This window comes from Rhinoraja longicauda, chromosome 27, assembly GCF_053455715.1.
Source record: "Rhinoraja longicauda isolate Sanriku21f chromosome 27, sRhiLon1.1, whole genome shotgun sequence".
In the NCBI taxonomy this organism is placed as follows: Eukaryota; Metazoa; Chordata; class Chondrichthyes; order Rajiformes; family Arhynchobatidae; genus Rhinoraja; species Rhinoraja longicauda.
In genome coordinates, this window is record NC_135979.1 from 25,394,395 (window position 1) to 25,412,287 (window position 17,893).

The 17,893-nt window shown below is 49.1% G+C and overlaps 1 protein-coding gene across 1 annotated transcript in view; it reads left to right on the forward strand.

The window, feature by feature from the left end:
* Positions 1-17,893, forward strand: part of LOC144606848 (uncharacterized) — an 82,213-nt gene that overhangs the window by 29,187 nt on the left and 35,133 nt on the right. The window contains exons 5-7 of the mRNA XM_078423270.1: positions 1,611-1,774; positions 6,977-7,091; positions 15,673-15,783. Of these exons, the coding sequence (XP_078279396.1) occupies positions 1,611-1,774; positions 6,977-7,091; positions 15,673-15,783 (390 nt within the window). The remainder of the gene's footprint in view (positions 1-1,610; positions 1,775-6,976; positions 7,092-15,672; positions 15,784-17,893) is intronic.

The window sequence follows — 17,893 nt, forward strand, 5'->3', positions numbered from 1 at the left end:
GCTGAGGGGAAACCTGATTGAAGTATGTGAGATTATGAGAGGCGCAGACAGTTGGAACCTTTACCCCAGGGTGGAAGTGTCAAAGCCTAGAGGGCATGGCTTCAAGGTGAGCAGGGCAAAGTTTAAAGGGGATGTGTGGGGCAGGTTTTCTTACACGGAGAGTGGTGGGTGCTGGGAGGCAGGGGTGGTGGTGGATGCAGATACAGTAGTGGTGATCAAGAGGCACGTGGACACGCTGGGAATGGAGGGACACTGGTCAGGTGCAGGCGAGGAGATTGGTTTAACAGGACATCAGCTTGAGCACAAACACTGTGGGCAGAGTACTGCGCCGGGCTGCTCCAGCTCTACGTGATCATTTACTGGGCCTCTCACCGTGGATCGCAGCTCCCCCCCCACATACAGCCTGTGACATCTGGAGCTGGAAGGAGAGCACGCGCTCTGTCCGTGTCAGGATGATTAATGGTTCCACTTCCTCTGCCTTGCGTTCATCTCCATCACGCCCTGTAATCTGGGATCCTCACAATCTGAGTGGTCGGCACGAGGCGAGGAAGGAAGTGACCGGCCGGCCCTGGCTTATGTGGTTCACAGTGATGAATACTTAGTACTCACACTTCTCCATTTTACTCTTTCCTCTTGTGCTCCGTGCCTTCCTCCTCCTCCTCCTCCTCCTCCTCCTCCTCCTCCTCCTCCTCCTCCTCCTCCTCCTCCTCCTCCTCCTCCTCCTCTTCCTCCTTCTCCTCCTCTGTCTCCATTCACTCTGCTCTTACCTCCCCCACCTCTCTCTTCCATGGTCTCCATATCCCCCCCCATCGGATTGTGTTCTTCCTCTCTTTCTTGCTTCCCCGTTTACCCCTTCTCTCTTCCGTTTCCCCCTTTCTTCCACACTCTCTGATCCTGCACTCTGTATCTCTCCATCTCCATGTCTCTCCTGCTCTTTATTTCCTTCCATCTCTAACCCACCTTTGCTCTCACACGCTGCCTCTCTCACTCTCTATCTGTGTATCTCACTCACTCCCTCTGTTCACTTACCTACTTCTCTCGTTACCTATCTGCTCTTTATCTCAAATTCCCCTCCTCTCCATCCTCCTCTATTTCTCTGTTTTTCCTCCTCTTGATTTACTTTGCTCTCTCTCTATAACTCTCTATTTCACCGCTCTATACCCCTCTGCATCTCTGACCTCTCTCTTCTGTTTACTTATCTCCACTCTCTCATTCTCTCTATTCCCTCTATTTCACTCTATCACTGTCCTCTCTCTCTTTTTACTTCTCTCTATCGCTATCACTGTCCACATCTCTCTCTCTCTCTCTCTCTCTCTCTCTCTCTCTCTCTCTCTCTCTCTCTCTCTCTCTCTCTCTCTCTCTCTCTCTCTCTCTCTCTCTCTCTCTCTCTCTCTCTCTCTCTCTCTGTTCACTTATTTCTGTTTGATGCCATTCTCCTTGTTTCCCCTCTCTGTCTCACTCTATCTCTCCGTCCCCATCATATCTCCGCTCTATCACTCATTCTCACTCTTTCCCTCTCTAATTGCTCTTGTCACCTTCTCTCTCTCTCTCTCTCTCTCTGTTCACTTACCACCTTCTCTCTATCTCCATCCCCTCCACCAACCTCTCAGCTACCAAGAAGTCATTATGGCTGGAGCGGGAAGAAAAGGCCAAGTTGCTCCGAGAGAAACAGGTGGGAGATCGGAGGAAGAGGTTAGAGGAGCAAAGGTTGAAGATCGAGAAGCGACGGACACTGCTGGAGGAGCAGCAACGACTAAAGCTTCAGAAAAACAAGGTACGAGCCAGCCGCTGCCTCACAGCGCCAGAGTTCCCGGTTCAATCCAGACCTCGGGTGCTGTCCGTGTGGAGTTTGCATGTCCTCCCTGTGACCGCGTGGGTTTCCTCCGGGTACTCCGGTTTCCTCCCCCATCCCAAAGACGTGCAGGTTTGTAGGTTAATGGACCTCTTGTGTGCAGGTGAGTGGTCGAATCTGGGAGTAATCGATAAAAACACGGAGATAGAAAACGTAGATTAAATTAGTTTAGAACACAAAGTGCTGGAGTAACGCAGCATCTCTGACGGACATGGATGGGCAACTTTTCATGTTGTGACCCTTCTTCTGTAGTTCATTGTGTCTCCAGTTTAGATTCATGTAGGATTAGTGTACATGGTGGTGGACGGTCAGAGTGGGCTCTGTGGGCCAAATGGCCTGTTTCTGTGCTACATCTCGCTACCTATCCCAGCTGGGGCTGGGAGGCCAGGTATGGAGGTAGATATGGATTCACTCCTGAGAAGCCTGTGTTGGTCTCCCTGCCTCCACTGATGATCACCCTGTACCTTGGTGAGGGACACAATGGGGTTATCTTGGCCACCAGGCAAGGACCTCATCAGCTTCCTATTGAGACATGACAGTGACCATTCATAAAAACACCGTGCCTGGTACATGAAGAAACAACAGCCTTGATGAGATGAGGCACAAGGAACTGCAGATGCTGGAGCTTTGAGCAAAACACAAAGTGCTGGAGGAACTCAGCCGGTCAGGCAGCATCTGTGGAGGGAATTGACAGGGGATCTTTCAGTTTGGGACTCTTCTTAAGATTCTGAAGCTGAAACGTTGCCTGTCCATTCCCTCCGCAGATGCTGCGAGAGCCATTGAGTTCTTCCAGCACTTTGTGTGTGTTTTGCCTTTGTGAATAGGTCTAATTAGAAATAACTCCTCTGCAGCAAAAAAGCTATAGCAATTTATTTTGAACCGGTTTAATTGCTGACAAATGAAACATAATCTTCTGCATCATTAGATAAGATCCGATGGTTTTGTTTTCCCTTCTAAAATGGCTTTGGTAGAGGTTATTATGACATTTGAATAAGCATAGAAACATAGAAACATAGTAAATAGGTGCAGGAGTAAGCCATTCGGCCCTTCGAGTCTGCACCGCCATTCAATATGATCATGGCTGATCATCCAGCTCAGTAACCTGTACCTGCCTTCTCTCCATACCCCCTGATCCCTTTAGCAAAAAGGGCCACATCTAACTCCCTCTTAAATATAGCCAATGAACTGGCCTCAACTACCTTCTGTGGCAGAGAATTCCACAGACTCACCACTCTCTGTGTGAAGAAATGTTTTCTCATCTCGGTCCTAAAAGACTTCCCCCTTATCCTTAAGCTGTGACCCCTGGTTCTGGACTCCCCCAACATCGGGAACAATCTTCCCGCATCTAGCCTCTCCAACCCCTTAAGAATTTTATATGTTTCTATAAGATCCCCCCTCAGTCTTCTAAATTCCAGCGAGTACAAGTCTAGTCTATCCAGTCTTTCTTCATATGAAAGTCCCGCCATCCCAGGGATCAATCTAGTGAACCTCTGTACTCCCTCTGAGGCAAGAACGTCTTTCCTCAGATTAGGAGACCAAAACTGCACACAATACTCCAGGTGCAGTCTCACCAAGGCCCTGTACAACTGCAGTAGAACCTCCCTGCTCCTAAACTCAAATCCTCTTGCTATGAATGCTAACATACCATTCGCTTTCTTCACTGCCTGCTGCACCTGCACGCTTGCTTTCAATGACTGGTGCACCATGACACCCAGGTCACGTTGCATCTCCCCTTCTCCTAATCGTTCACCATTCAGGTAATACTCTGCTTTCCTGTTCTTGCCGCCAAAGTGGATAACCTCACATTTATCCACATTATATTGCATCTGCCATGCATTTGCCCACTCGCCTAATCCATCCAAGCAGAGAACACTGGAATACTCAGCAGGTCAGGCAGCATCTGTGGAGAGAGGAACGTTGAACATCCATGCAGGTGGACAATCTTACATTTAAAATGGCTCCTTCAAATGGCGGCACGGTGGCGCAGCGGTAGAATTGCTGCCTTATTCGCTGGAGACCTGGGTTCGGTCCTGACTGCAGGTGCTGTCTGTATGGAGTTTGTACAATCTTCCTGTGACTGTGTGGGTTTCCTCCGGGTGCTCGGGTTTCCTCCCATATTCCAAAGATGTACAGGTTTGTAGGTTAATTGGCCATTAAAAATTATAAATTGCCCCTAGTGTTAGTGTTGCTGGTCAGCGTGGACTCGGTGGGCCGAAGGGCCAGTTTCCACGGCACATCTCTAAACTAAACTGAATACAACAAGAAAGGCTGGCTATCTGAAATTGTTGAATTCTATATTGACTCCAAAGGCTGCACCAAATGAAGATAGAAGATAGATAGACAATAGACAATAGGTGCATGAGGAGGCCATTCGGCCCTTCGAGCCAGCACCACCATTCAATGTGATCATGGCTGATCATTCTCAATCAGTACCCCGTTCCTGGCTTCTCCCCATACCCCCTGTCTCCGCTATCCTAAAGAGCTCTATCTAGCTCTCTCTTGAATGCATTCAGAGAATTGGCCTGCACTGCCTTCTGAGGCAGAGAATTCCACAGATTTACAACTCTGACTGAAAAAGTTTTTCCTCATCTCCGTTCTAAATGTCCTACCCCTTATTCTTAAACTGTGGCCTCAATGATATCCCTCATTTTGTGTGTACCTTCGATTTAAACCAGCATCTGCAGTTATTTCCTACAGAGATATCCCACTCTCTGGCTTTACATTTAATTCCTATTCTCCCCTTATCTGAGACACTTTGATCTCCCTTTCATCTCTAGCCTTTGTCCAGCCATCTGCCAATTAAACCCCCCTCACCACAGTGGTGCAGCGGTAGAGTTGCTGCCTTACAGCGCCAGAGACCCGCACCTGGAGTACTGTGTGCAGTTTTGGTCTCCAAATTTGAGGAAGGATATTCTTGCTATGGAGGGCGTGCAGCGTAGGTTCACTAGGTTAATTCCCGGAATGGCGGGACTGTCGTATGTTGAAAGGCTGGAGTGATTGGGCTTGTATACACTGGAATTTAGAAGGATGAGGGGGGATCTTATTGAAACATATAAGATAATTAGGGGATTGGACACATTAGAGGCAGGAAACATGTTCCCAATGTTGGGGGAGTCCAGAACAAGGGGCCACAGTTTAAGAATAAGGGGTAGGCCATTTAGAACGGAGATGAGGAAGAACTTTTTCAGTCAGAGAGTGGTGAAGGTGTGGAATTCTCTGCCTTAGAAGGCAGTGGAGGCCAGTTCGTTGGATGCTTTCAAGAGAGAGCTGGATAGAGCTCTTAAGGATAGCGGAGTGAGGGGGTATGGGGAGAAGGCAGGAACGGGGTACTGATTGAGAGTGATCAGCCATGATCGCATTGAATGGCGGTGCTGGCTCGAAGGGCTGAATGGCCTACTCCTGCACCTATTGTCTATTGTCTATTGTCTATTGTCAACCCTGACCCCGGGTGCTGTCTTTATGGCGATTTACATACTCCCCGTGACCGTGTGGGTTTCTACCGGATGCTCTGGTTGACTCCCACATCCCAAAGACGTGCAGATGTGAAGGTTAATTGGCTTCTGTAAACTGTCCCGAGTGTAGGATAGTATGGGCGGGTGATCGCTGGTCAGTGTGGACTCGGTGGGCCGAAGGGCCTGTTTCCACTCTGTCTCTCTATAAATACTAAATAAATACTGAAAACACCTGTAACCACCTATCACTTGTCAGACTTTGCCCCGTCACCACCCTGCATTCTGCTTTCTCCCCCTTACTCCAATCAGTCTGCAGATGGGTCTCCACCCGAAATGTCACCCATTCCTTCTCTCCAGAGGTGCTGCCACTCCAGCTTTTTGTGCCTATTGCCGACCTGAATTATCGCCTGCCCACTCCCTCAACAGGTGCTGCCTGAGTGCTGAGTTCCTCCAGCACTTTGTGTTTTGCTTAAGATAACGGCATCTGTGGTTCCTTGTGACTCCGTAGAAGATTAGGCCCATAATGTCTGTGACGAACATAATGTCAAGATCAGCTCTGGTCGGCCTTCCGGCTTATGTCGACCTTCCTTGGAACAGTGTAAGAGGCCAGAGATAGAGGTCAGAATGGGGTGGGATGGAGAATTAAGGTGAGAGGCAACTGGAAGTTCAGGGTTACCTCGTAGGAAGAAAACTGCAGATGCTGGTTAAAATCGAAGGTAGACACAAAATGCTGGAGTAACTCAGCGGGTCAGGCAGCATCTCGGGAGAGAAGGAATGGGTGACGTTTCGGGTCAAGACCCTTCTTCAGACTGAAGAAAGGTCTCGACCCGAAACGTCATCCATTCCTTCTCTCCCGAGATGCTGCCTGACCCGCTGAGTTACTCCAGCATTTTGCGTCTACCTTCAGGGTTACTTCTGCAGGCTGAACTGAGATCTACCATGCTGTCACCCGACCTGCAGTAGTTGCTCTAATGGATGGTTCACTAGATTGGCTAAAGTGCAAGTGAGTTGCTGCATCTCTGACACAACAGGGCGGCGGCACAGTGGCGCAGCGGTAGAATTGCTGCCTTACGGCACCTTACCACTGCCTTACACTCCATCCCTGGGCACACCCTGGAACTGTGTGCACTTCTGGTCACCTTATTACAGGGCGGAGGCTTTGGGGAGGGTGTTGGAGAGGTTTACCAGAATGCTGCCTGGGTTAGAGGGCATTAGCTACTGGGAGACATTGGACAAACCTGGATTGTTTTCACTGGAACGTCGCAGGAAGAGGGAAGGCCTGATAGAAGTGGGTACAATTCTGAGAGGCAGAGACGAGGTATTCAGTCAGAACCCTCCTGCAAGGGTGAAAACGTCACATTCATGAGAGCACAGCTTTAAGGTGAAAGGGGCAAGGTTGAAGGGAGATGTGTGGGGCTTTTTACACAGAGGGTAGTTGCTGGCTGGAACCTGCTGCCGGGGGTGATGGTGGAGGCCGATATGATTGTTGCGTTTAAGAGACTTTTGGATAGACACATGGATATGCAGGGAATGGAGGGATATGGATCGCATGCAGGCCGACCAGAGCTGATCTTGACATCATGTTGGTCACAGACATTGTGGGCCGAGGGGGTCAGTTCCTCACGGTTCTATGTTCCATGAATCAATCATCTCACCCATTGTGTTCCTGCAGGAGCGTTACGAAGCAGTGGTGCAGCGGTCAACCAAGCGAACCTGGGCGGAAATCCGTCAACAGAGGTGGTCCTGGGCTGGAGCCCACCCTCACAGTCTGAGTGTGCATAAAGACAGTGAGTCCATTTAGTGGGGAGCCTAGTCAACACCACAGGCATTGTATGGTTTACTCATGGCTCACTATTTATTTAAAATAATCTGTCCTGTAATGATTGCAATCGTTCCAGTGCCTCATCGATTCCAACTAGGGTATTGAGAACTGGTTCGGGTGCAGATGTGTCTTCATTGTGGCAGTATAGACTCGTCTGTGAATATTTTTGTGTGTGTGCGTGCGTGTATGTTTGTGTTTGTCTGTGTGTGTGTGTACGTGTGTGTCTGTACACACGTGTCGGTACGCTTGGGTGTGTACGCTTGTGTGCGTGCACATATGTGTGTGTGCGCATGTGCACATGTGTTTGTGGGTATGTGTGTGTGTGCGCACCTGTGTGTGTATGCCTGTGTGTGCGTGCATATGTATGTGCACGTGTGTTTGTGTGTGTGTGCGCACGCGTGTGTGTAAGCTTGTGCGCGCGCATATGTGCGCACGTGTGTTTGTGCATGCTTGTATTGTGCACGCAGTTGGATATTGAGGACTGAGAATGACAACTAATGGGATCGATGATCTTGTGTGACTATCCTCCCCAGTTTGGGGAGATGGGACTGGAACACTTTCCTATTTTCATTCCATTGCCCAGTCTACATTGTTTAGGTTTAGGTTTATTATTGTCACATGTACTGGGGTACAATTTTGTTTTCCATTCTATACAATCAGACCAAATAGAACTACAGATAAATATGTTGAAGTCACTGTACATAAATATAATTAAGTCACGACACATAAATATAATCAAGTCAAACTTAAGTATATAAAGGGTAGAGCAATGGGAAAGATACAGAGTGCAGAATTCTCAGCATTGTAGTGTAGTGCACCAGTTCCAGTGACAAAGTCCAATGTCCCAAGTGGGGTAGAGGTGAATCGGACAGTACCCAAGCTATGAAGGACCGTTCAGAAGTCTGATAACAGAAGGGAAGAAGGTATTCCAGAGTCTGGTGGTGCGCGCTTTCAAGCTTCTATGTGCAGTCTTGGAGAACTTTGCTCTCGTTTCTCTGATACCAATTATTATTAGACATTGACATAATCTGCCATTCTGGTATTGTCCAAAATCAGTGAGATAGGGGTGTTGGAGAATCAGTAAGACCAGCGAGAGGATGTTGAGGTGAAGTTGTTGGACTGGAGATGTGGGTTTGCCTCAGTCAATAATACATGCAGACTCCTTCCTGACAATACAGTTGTTGTCTGGAGACAGGATTAGCTGGGAATTGAAGCTTGCCCCTGGTTTATCACCTAGTTCTGTTTTACCCCAGCAGTTGGAACATTGCCATGCAACATCAACACAAAGGGCAAGACTTCCCTTTCCTTTGTTCCACACTGAGTTCACATCCATCACCAAAAGTTGCAAAAGGTGCCAGCCAACCAAAACAACTATCCACTTGCCAAATACTCCCAGCAGCTTTCTCAAATCATCAGCAGAAGATTAATTACTAACATTTGCTTTAATGGAGATGTAAAACCTTTTGACCATCTTTTTACCCCCCCCCCACCCACACACACACACACACACACACACACACACACACACACACACACACACACACACACACACACACACTCTCTCTCTCTCTCTCTCTCTCCCTCTCTCCCTCTCTCCCTCTCTCCCTCTCCCCCTCTCTCCCTCCCCCATTTTGCGATACCCTCGATTTGTACCAGCATCTGCAGTTTTTTTTCCTATATAAAAAAGAGATGATCACCTTGTTGGGAGTGTGCTTCAAGGCCCCAAATACCGCGCCATCCATAATGTTTGGGACAAAGGCCCATCATTTATTTATTTGCCTCTGTACTCCACAATTTGAGATTAGTAATAGAAAAAAATCACATGTGTTTAAAGTGCACATTGTCAGATTTTATTAAAGGCCATTTTTATACATGTTGGTTTCACCATGTAGAAATTACAGCTGTGTTTATACATAGTCCCCCCATTTCAGGGCACCATAATGTTTGGGACACATGGCTTCACAGGTGTTTGTAATTGCTCAGGTGTGTTTAAATGCCTCCTTAATGCAGGTATAAGAGAGCTCTCAGCACCTAGTCTTCCCTCCAGTCTTTCCATCACCTTTGGAAACTTTTATTGCTGTTTATCAACATGAGGACCAAAGTTGTGCCAAGTAAAGTCAAATAAGCCATTATGAGACTGACAAACAAGGATAAAACTGTTAGAGGCATCAGCCAAACCTTAGGCTTACCAAAATCAACTGTTTGGAACATCATTAAGAAAATAGGATGTCCAGGTTACAGTTTGCCAAGAAGTACTTAAAAGAGCAACCACAGTTCTGGAAAAAGGTCTTGTGGACAAAGGAGATGAAGATTAACTTATCAGAGCAAAGTGTGGAGGAGAGAAGGAACTGCCCAAGATCCAATGCATACCACTTCATCTGTGAAACACAGTGGTGGGGGTGTTATGGAGTGGGCATGTATGGCTGCTGAAGGTACTGGCTCACTTATCTTCATTGATGATACAACTGCTGATGGTAGTAACATAATGAAATCTGAAGTGTATAGACACATCCTATCTGCTCAAGTACAAACAAATGCCTCAAAACTCATTGGCCGGTGGTTCATTCTACAGCAAGACAATGATCCCAAACATTCTGCTAAAGCAACAAAGGAGTTTTTCAAAGCTAAAAAATGGTCAATTCTTGAGTGGCCAAGTCAATCACCTGATCTGAACCTAATTGAGCATGCCTTTTATATGCTGAAGAGAAAACTGAAGGGGACAAGCCCGCAAAACAAGCATAAGCTAAAGATGGCTGCAATACAGACCTGGCAGGGCATCACCAGAGAAGACACCCAGCAACTGGTGATGTCCATGAATCGCAGACTTCAAGCAGTCATTGCATGCAAAGGATACGCAACAAAATAGTGAACATGACTACTTTCATTTACATGACATTGCTGTGTCCCAAACATTATGGTGCCTTGAAATAGGGGGACTATGTATAAACACTGGTGTAATTTCTACACGGTGAAACCAAAATGTATAAAAATGGCCTTTATTAAAATCTGACAATGTGCACTTTAACCACATGTGATTTTTTCTATTACACATCTCAAATTGTGGAGTACAGAGGCAAATAAATAAATGATGTGTCTTAGTCCCAAACATTATGGAGGGCACTGTAGTCAACGGTAATTAGAACAAACATACCAGGAGATTGCAGGCAGCTTCAAGACTAATAGGGTTGTCTTACTCGGGGATTTTAACTTTCCCAGTATAGACTGGACCACCATAGTGTCAAGGGCTTTGATGGTGTGGAAATTGTCAAATCTGTTCAGGGAAATGTCCCCAGGCGATGTGCAGAGGGCCTTACAAGGGAGAGGGCAAAGCTGGATCTACTCTCCGGAATTGGGAAGCACAGGTGACTGAAGTGTCCGCAGGTGAGCCTTTTGGGACCGGCGCCAGGTTCGCGATGAGTAAAGGCGTCAACGGTTACGGGGAGAGGGAGTTGAGTGGGAAAAATAAATCAGTACAGAGAAGGTTCACCAGATTGATCCCTGGGATGGCGGGACTTACATATGAGGAAAGACTGGATAGACTGGGCTTGTACTCGCTGGAATTTAGAAGACTGAGGGGGGATCTTATAGAAACATATAAAATTCTTAAGGGGTTGGAGAGGCTAGATGCGGGAAGATTGTTCCCGATGTTGGGGGAGTCCAGAACCAGGGGTAACAGCTTAAGGATAAGGGGGAAGTCTTTTAGGACCGAGATGAGAAAACATTTCTTCACACAGAGAGTGGTGAGTCTGTGGAATTCTCTGCCACAGAAGGTAGTTGAGGCCAGTTCATTGGCTATATTTAAGAGGGAGTTAGATGTGGCCCTTTTTGCTAAGGGGATCAGGGGGTATGGAGAGAAGGCAGGTACAGGCTACTGAGCTGAATGATCAGCCATGATCATATTGAATGGCGGTGCAGGCTCGAAGGGCCGAATGGCCTACTCCTGCACCTATTTTCTATGTTTCTATGTTTCTATGATCGAGTGGAGGGGCAGACTCGATGGGCTGAATGGCCTAGATCTGCTCCCATGTCCTACGATCTTATGATCGGGTGTGACGAGGTGAATCACATCCCTCGCGTTCCCCAATGGCATGACTTGACCCTGGTGTGATCAATAACACCTTCTCGCCCAGGCCAAGCCACTCCTCTGAATGGTTTGTGCGCGCACATGAATGCAAAAGGGTTTTGTTTGTGACCTTGGATCGAGCGTGCTTTGTCGAAATGTTTCGGAGATGGATCATCAGAGAATGTTTCTTTTCCTTCCCCCACTTTAAAAATGTACCTCTCGGTAAGCCCCAGAATGTTATTGTGCTTGCGTCAGTCAGTCCTTGGGGAGCTGGTGCCCTTTGTCTCAGCTCAAGGATGCTGAGATACTGTTCACTTGGCCATGAATTAATGATGCCGGCTTTGATGAGGCTCCTCTGCTCCATGTATCAGGACAGCTCTGGCACTCGGCGATGCAGTGCCGAACAACCCCTCACTTTAGTTTCGTTTATTTTCACTGTCAGGCCGACCGAGATACTGGAAAGAGCTTTGTCGTGCGTGCTATCCAGCCAAACCGCGCCATGCGTACAATCGCACACAGATAAATAAGTGGGTCAAATGTGTAGGAAAGAACTGCAGGTGCTGGTTTAAAGTGAAGATGGTCACAAAATGCTGGAGTAACTCAGCAGGACAGGCAGCATCTCTGGAGAGAAGGAATGGGTGACGTTTCTTCAGACTGAAGAAGGGTCTCAACCCGAAACGTCACCCATTCCTTCTCTCCAGAGATGCTGCCTGCCCCGCTGAGTTACTCCAGCATTTTGTGTCCATCTTCATATATGGATATGGATCACATGCAGGTAGATCAGATTAGTTTACCTCGGCATCATGTTTGGCACAGACATTGTGGGCCGAAGGGCCTGTTCCTGTGGAGTACTGTTCAGTGTTCTATGCTCCAAGGTAACAAGCCTGTGTTGGGGATAATGAAGTCTGAGTTCCTTTGATTGATGACTGAGGTTAATAGTGGGATATTCCATTTCACCATCTGAAAAGGCCAAGAGACCAGATTCTGGAATCTTGAGCAAAGGAACAGGAGCAACTCCATGGGTCAAGCTACATCCGTGGAAGGAATGGAAGATTGGGCAGACAATGGTTCGGGTCGAGACCCTTCTTCAGACCTGATCAGCGAGTCTGTAGAAGGGTCCCGACCCGAAACGTTGCCAGTCCATTCATTCCACAGATGCAGCCTGACCTGCTGAGTTCCTCCATCACTTTGCGTTTAGGACAGAACGGGCCTTGTTCCTTTAGAAGGTGAGTAACTAGGGGGAGGGGGAGGGTGGATTTAAGTTAAAAAGTATAAGGATTGGAGAAGTCAAACAAAAGAATGGTGAGGATATGGACCTCGCCAATGAAAGGTGTTAGGAGACATCACCACATCTAGAGGTGCTGGGACGGACACTTTGAGAACTGCAAATACAGGTCTACGACTAAGAGCTGGGAAGTGGGGTTAGTCTAAACACTCAGCTAGTATAGTCACGATGGGCTGAATGGCTCGCACTGTAGATTTCAATGGGCCTCTGATACTGCTAGTGTTAGAATATCGTAGAGAACGCTGACAGTGAAGAAGATGTTCAATGGGTTTTCAAAGTTGTGTAAATTAGAACAGAAACTGGGAACAAGAGAAGATTACTGTGGGGATGAGGCAATGGGCCCGTGTGGAGAAGTGACGGGAGAGAGAGAGAAGACCGAGGGAGGCATTAACCCAGAATATTAACATGTGGAGTGTCTAAGGGGCAACTGTAAGGTCTGTCACAACTGTTAGTGAGGTCAGAGGTGGAAGACTGAAAACCCCTATCCCACTTAGGCGTTGTTTTAGGCGACTACAGGCGACTAGGTCCGCGTTAACCAATCTGATCTCCCGGTGGCCGAGCACTTTAACTCCCCCTCCCATTCCCAGTCTGACCTTTCTGTCATGGGCCTCCTCCAGTGCCATAGTGAGACCCACCGGAAATTGGAGGAACAGCACCTCATATTTCGCCTGGGGAGTTTGCAGCCCAATGGAATGAACATCGACTTCTCCAACTTCAGATAGTTCCTCTGTCCCTCTCTTCCCCTCCTCCTTCCCAGATCTCCCTCTATCTTCCTGTCTCCACCTATATCCTCCCTTTGTCCCGCCCCCCCTGACATCAGTCTGAAGAAGGGTCTCGACCCGAAACGTCACCCATTCCTTCTCTCCCGAGATGCTGCCCGACCTGCTGAGTTACTCCAGCATTTTGTGAATAACTACAGGCGACGAGGCTGTCGCCACACGGTTGCCGGGGTGTCGCCTGTACGGTCGTGAGTCGTCTCCAAAGAGTCGTAGCGTCTTTCTGGCGGCCGCTGGAACGCTTGACGTCTCCTGACGGGGGCGCTGTCGTAGGTTGTCGCCAGGTGACGTAGGTTGTCGCCGGTGCTGACTTCGTTGAATTCCATTGGCGACTACCTACGTCAACCGGCGCCACGCCGGTTGACGTAGGTAGTCGCCAATGGAATCCAACGAAGTCAGCAACGGCGACAAAACCGGAGGCCAAAATGACGTGGATTTTCCTCAGTTGCCGCCGACACGGTCGTAGCTTGTCGTAGCTTGTCGCGGGTGGACGTAGTTTGACTTCAGTTGTCGTAGGTGCGGTCGTAGGTGGACGTCCTGAGTGGCGACGATTGGGTCGCCGGTTGTCGGTAGCTTGCCGTCGCTTGCCGTCCACTAAGGTGGTAGGTTGTTGCAGCTTGTCGTAGACATTGTGGTAGTGGGGCCAGTTTTTCGGCGAACTGCTACGACTAGTTGCCTAAAAAAACGCCTAAGTGGGTCAGGCCCCTGAGTGAGACCAAGGACTACAGGAACTATTAACGTCACCCTTGAAGACAAGTCCAAGAAACACGTTTGGTTGACACCCCCTGCAGATTATTTTGTGTATATCTGGTTGGGAGTTCTATTAAGGGTCAAATCTCTGGGAGATTGAGGTGATTGTAACTGGGGCACTGTTGCAGAGTATTGGCCGAGACGTTCTCTGTGTTAGGTGCATGATACACTTTGCCACTGCATGCCGCCAATACGGATGTGCCAGTACAATGTGTGGGGGAAAAAACTGCAGGTGCTGGTTTAAATCGAAGGTAGACACAAAATGCTGGAGGAACTCAGCGGGTCAGGCAGCATCTCTGGAGAGAAGGAATGGGTGACGTTTCGGGTCGAGACCCTTCTACAGACTGATGTCAGGGGGGCGGGACAAAGGAAGGATATAGGTGGAGACAGGAAGACAGTGGGAGATCTGGAAAGGGGGAGGGGAAGAGATGGACAGAGGAACTATCTAAAGTTCGAGAAGTCAATGTTCATACCACTGGTCGTAGGTGGATGTCCTAAGTCGCGAAATATGAGGTGCTGTTCAATTTCCAGTGGGCCTCACTATGGCACTGGAGGAGGCCCATGACAGAAAGGTCAGACTGGGAGTGGGAGGGGGAGGAAATGTCACCCATTCCTTCTCTCCTGAGATGCTGCCTGACCTGAGGAGATACTCCAGCATTTTGTGAATAAATACCTTTGATTTGTACCAGCATCTGCAATTATTTTCTTACAACTCCCAGAGTAAGGTGCCAGACCTCTGCAAAGGCAGCTCCTCTCTCACCACCAACTACTGCCAATGCGCAAGTGTGGTTGCATTATCCGGCAACGCTGTCCGCACGTGCACCATGCAACATTGCATGCAGCGTCAGTCTCGGTCTTGTTCCCATGCACGATTCAGTGAAGTAGAACATGGAGCAGTACAGCACAGGGACGGGCTCTATGGCCCACGTTGTCCGCGCTGATCATGATGCCACGTTAAACTAATCTCCTCTGCCTGCACGTGATATTTGTGAAAAACTTGATTGAAGATGCATTGAACAGCAAATTGCCTTCAGCTTTTCAAACTCCATTTCCTCTTTGAAAGATAGGCGATGACTTTGTCTTTGGCCGGTGGAAGGCCAAAGATGATCTGCGGTGGAATGGGGATTGATCGTCTGTGGAGGCCAAGTCAGTGGATATTTTTAAGGCAGAGATAGACAGATTCTTGATTGGTACGAGTGTCAGGGGTTATGAGGAGAAGGCAGGGGAATGGAGTTAAGAGGGAAAGACAGATCAGATAGAATGAATGGCGGGGAGTAGACTTGATGGGCCGAATGGCCTAATTCTTCTACTATCACTTATGAGCTTATGGTTGTGTCCCAGCTTTGGGTGGGGTTGGGGAGGAGGGGTGGGCTTTCGCTGGGGGTTTGTGAGTGGACACTGGTCATTGTGTTGATGTTCTTTGCAACAAGAAGGGGTGGAGAGGGTGGGGGCTTTGACAGCTTTGGCTCAGCCTGTGATATCCTTGAGCAAAATGGCACCAGATTCTCCCAACCCCTTGCTCCACGAAGCCCCCCCCCCTACCCACCCACCCACCCCTCCGCCCCGTCCCACCGCCAAGCAGCTGGCGTGCTCCTGGAGTGGGTGAGGGGCGGAGCGGCCTCAGTGGTATTTACCTCTCTTCTTTTCTGTCTGTCTCTCCGTTCTCTTTCAGGGCCAGGGGGCTGTTCCTTGTCGGCTGCCAATCTGCCCAAACATGTGGATTCTATGCTAAACAAAAGGCTCTCCAAATCCTCAGCCACGCTCTGGAACTCCCCCAGCAGAAGTACGCAACCTTTCATTGTCCCGTTTTCCCAACCTCCTCCCCTCCCCTCCTGTACATCCTGCAACACCCCCCTCGGCACTTCCAGGGCTGTTAACTTTCCCACCCCAACGTTTGGAATTGCCGTCGAGGGGAAAAACAAAATCTATTTTTGCAGGCTGAGGCGATTTAAAGTAGCGGGGCCTACTAATTGTGGCTGTCCGACAGTACCGAGCCTGCGGAAAATACCCTGCCTGGTGACAGCCCCTGGCTTTAAGAAGGACTCAGCTGGGCGAGCGTACCAGAAGCCTGTGCTTCATCCAGCTCCACAGCCCACTTCGATTACTGGCCCTTACGTGGCAGCCTGATGAAAATTAACAGCCCTGTGTCTCCCTCTGCCTGTCCGCTGTGTAGAGTGCAAGGCCAGAAACACTGGTGGCTTCCTCAGCACGCTGAGATGTAGTGGCTTTACCAGGCTGTAGAAGCTCCTGGGGGGGGGGGGGGGGGGGAGGGAGGGGTGGGTGGTGGTGGTGGTGGTTTGGGGGGTAAATAGCATGGGAGGCGGGTGGCACAAAATCGACCCAGTTGCATGCGCCTATTGCCACGCACGCACGCACGCAGAGGGAGCTGGCGTTGCTGAGTCGGTTGGTGGCTGGCTGGCACCGGGGGCACGGGGTGGTGGTGGTGGTGGTGGTGAGGGAGGTGCGGTGCTGGGTGTTGGTGGTGCCCAAAGATACTAGAGGAACAAGATAGACCACTCGACCCTAAAAACCGTAGTGTGCCATGACGCCATTTTAGTAGGCAGAAACGTGCAGAAACATTTAAAAAGAAAAATAACAACAATCTGTGAATTGACAGATGAGGTCTATTCTGCATTTTAATGGCATCATCACACGTACTGTTCCCCCAAAACACTGATTACACTGCGAGAGGCATAACGAACGGCGGGTTTGCCTACTAAAATGGCTCCTTTGTGTACTACACTTCAGTAGAGGCGATTTCAACGGAGTGGTCCATCTTGTTCCTCTAGTATCTTTGGTGGTGCCACAGGGTCTCTCTCCCATGTCTCCTCGTGGGAGCTGGGGGAAATATGAGGACGGTGTGGCCAGGATCGCTGGACTGTGCTGCAGTGTGACTCTGAGACAATGGAGCATCACCATCCCCCCCCCCACATGGGCACACAAGGAACTGCAGCAGCTGGTTTTCAGAAAAAGACACAAAGTGCTGGAGTAACTCAGGGGGAGCGGCAACATCTCTGGAGAAGATAGACACAAAATGCTGGAGCCATTCGGTGGGACGGACGCTCTTCAGAAGAGGGGTTCTGACCTGAAATGTCACCTATTTCTTTTCTCCAGACCCTCTGAGTTACTCCAGCATTTTGGGCCTATCTTCAGTATAAACCAGCATCGGCAGTTCCTTCTTACTCAGCATCCCTGGAGAACATGGACAGCAACATTTCTCTTTATCCTGACCCAAAACGTCGTCTATCCATGTTCTCCGGAGATGCTGCGTGCCCCAGCGCTCTGTGTCTTGTCTTCTCCTCGAAAGGGGGGCACGCTTTTCGTCAGCAAAGAAACAGAAGCCTTCAGAACATTCTGCTTGGTTCTTGGTTGACTTGCTGGTGTGGACACAGGCGGTCCCTTTCGGCAGTGCTGGTGTTGCACGGGCTGGCACTCTGTGGGCGGAGGAGCTCGACGTGACTTCCCCAGGGTCACGGTGGACCTCACTGTACGTTCAGTGTGAGTGTGCCCACCCTCGCCAGTGTGACCCACACCGTCCCTGGCAGCATCGCCCCGGGGGAAAGCTGGGAACTCCGGCAGGGACTAAACAGGATTTCCTTCCACGTCAAATGGACGCGTGAGAAATGTGCAGCGTAGCAAAGTGTGGAGTCGTGAGACTTTGGTCGTAGGAATGAGGCCGTAGACTATTTTCTAAATGGGGAGAGAATTCAGAAATCAGAGATCAAAGGGACTTGGGGGTGTTGGTGCTGGATTCCCAGAAAGTTAATTTGCAAGTCGAATCTGTAGCAAGAAAGGTAAACACAATGCTTACATTTATTTTGAGAGGACTAGAATACCAAACGCAGGGTGGTAATGCTGAGGCTTTTTAAGGCGCTGGGCAGACTGTATTTGGA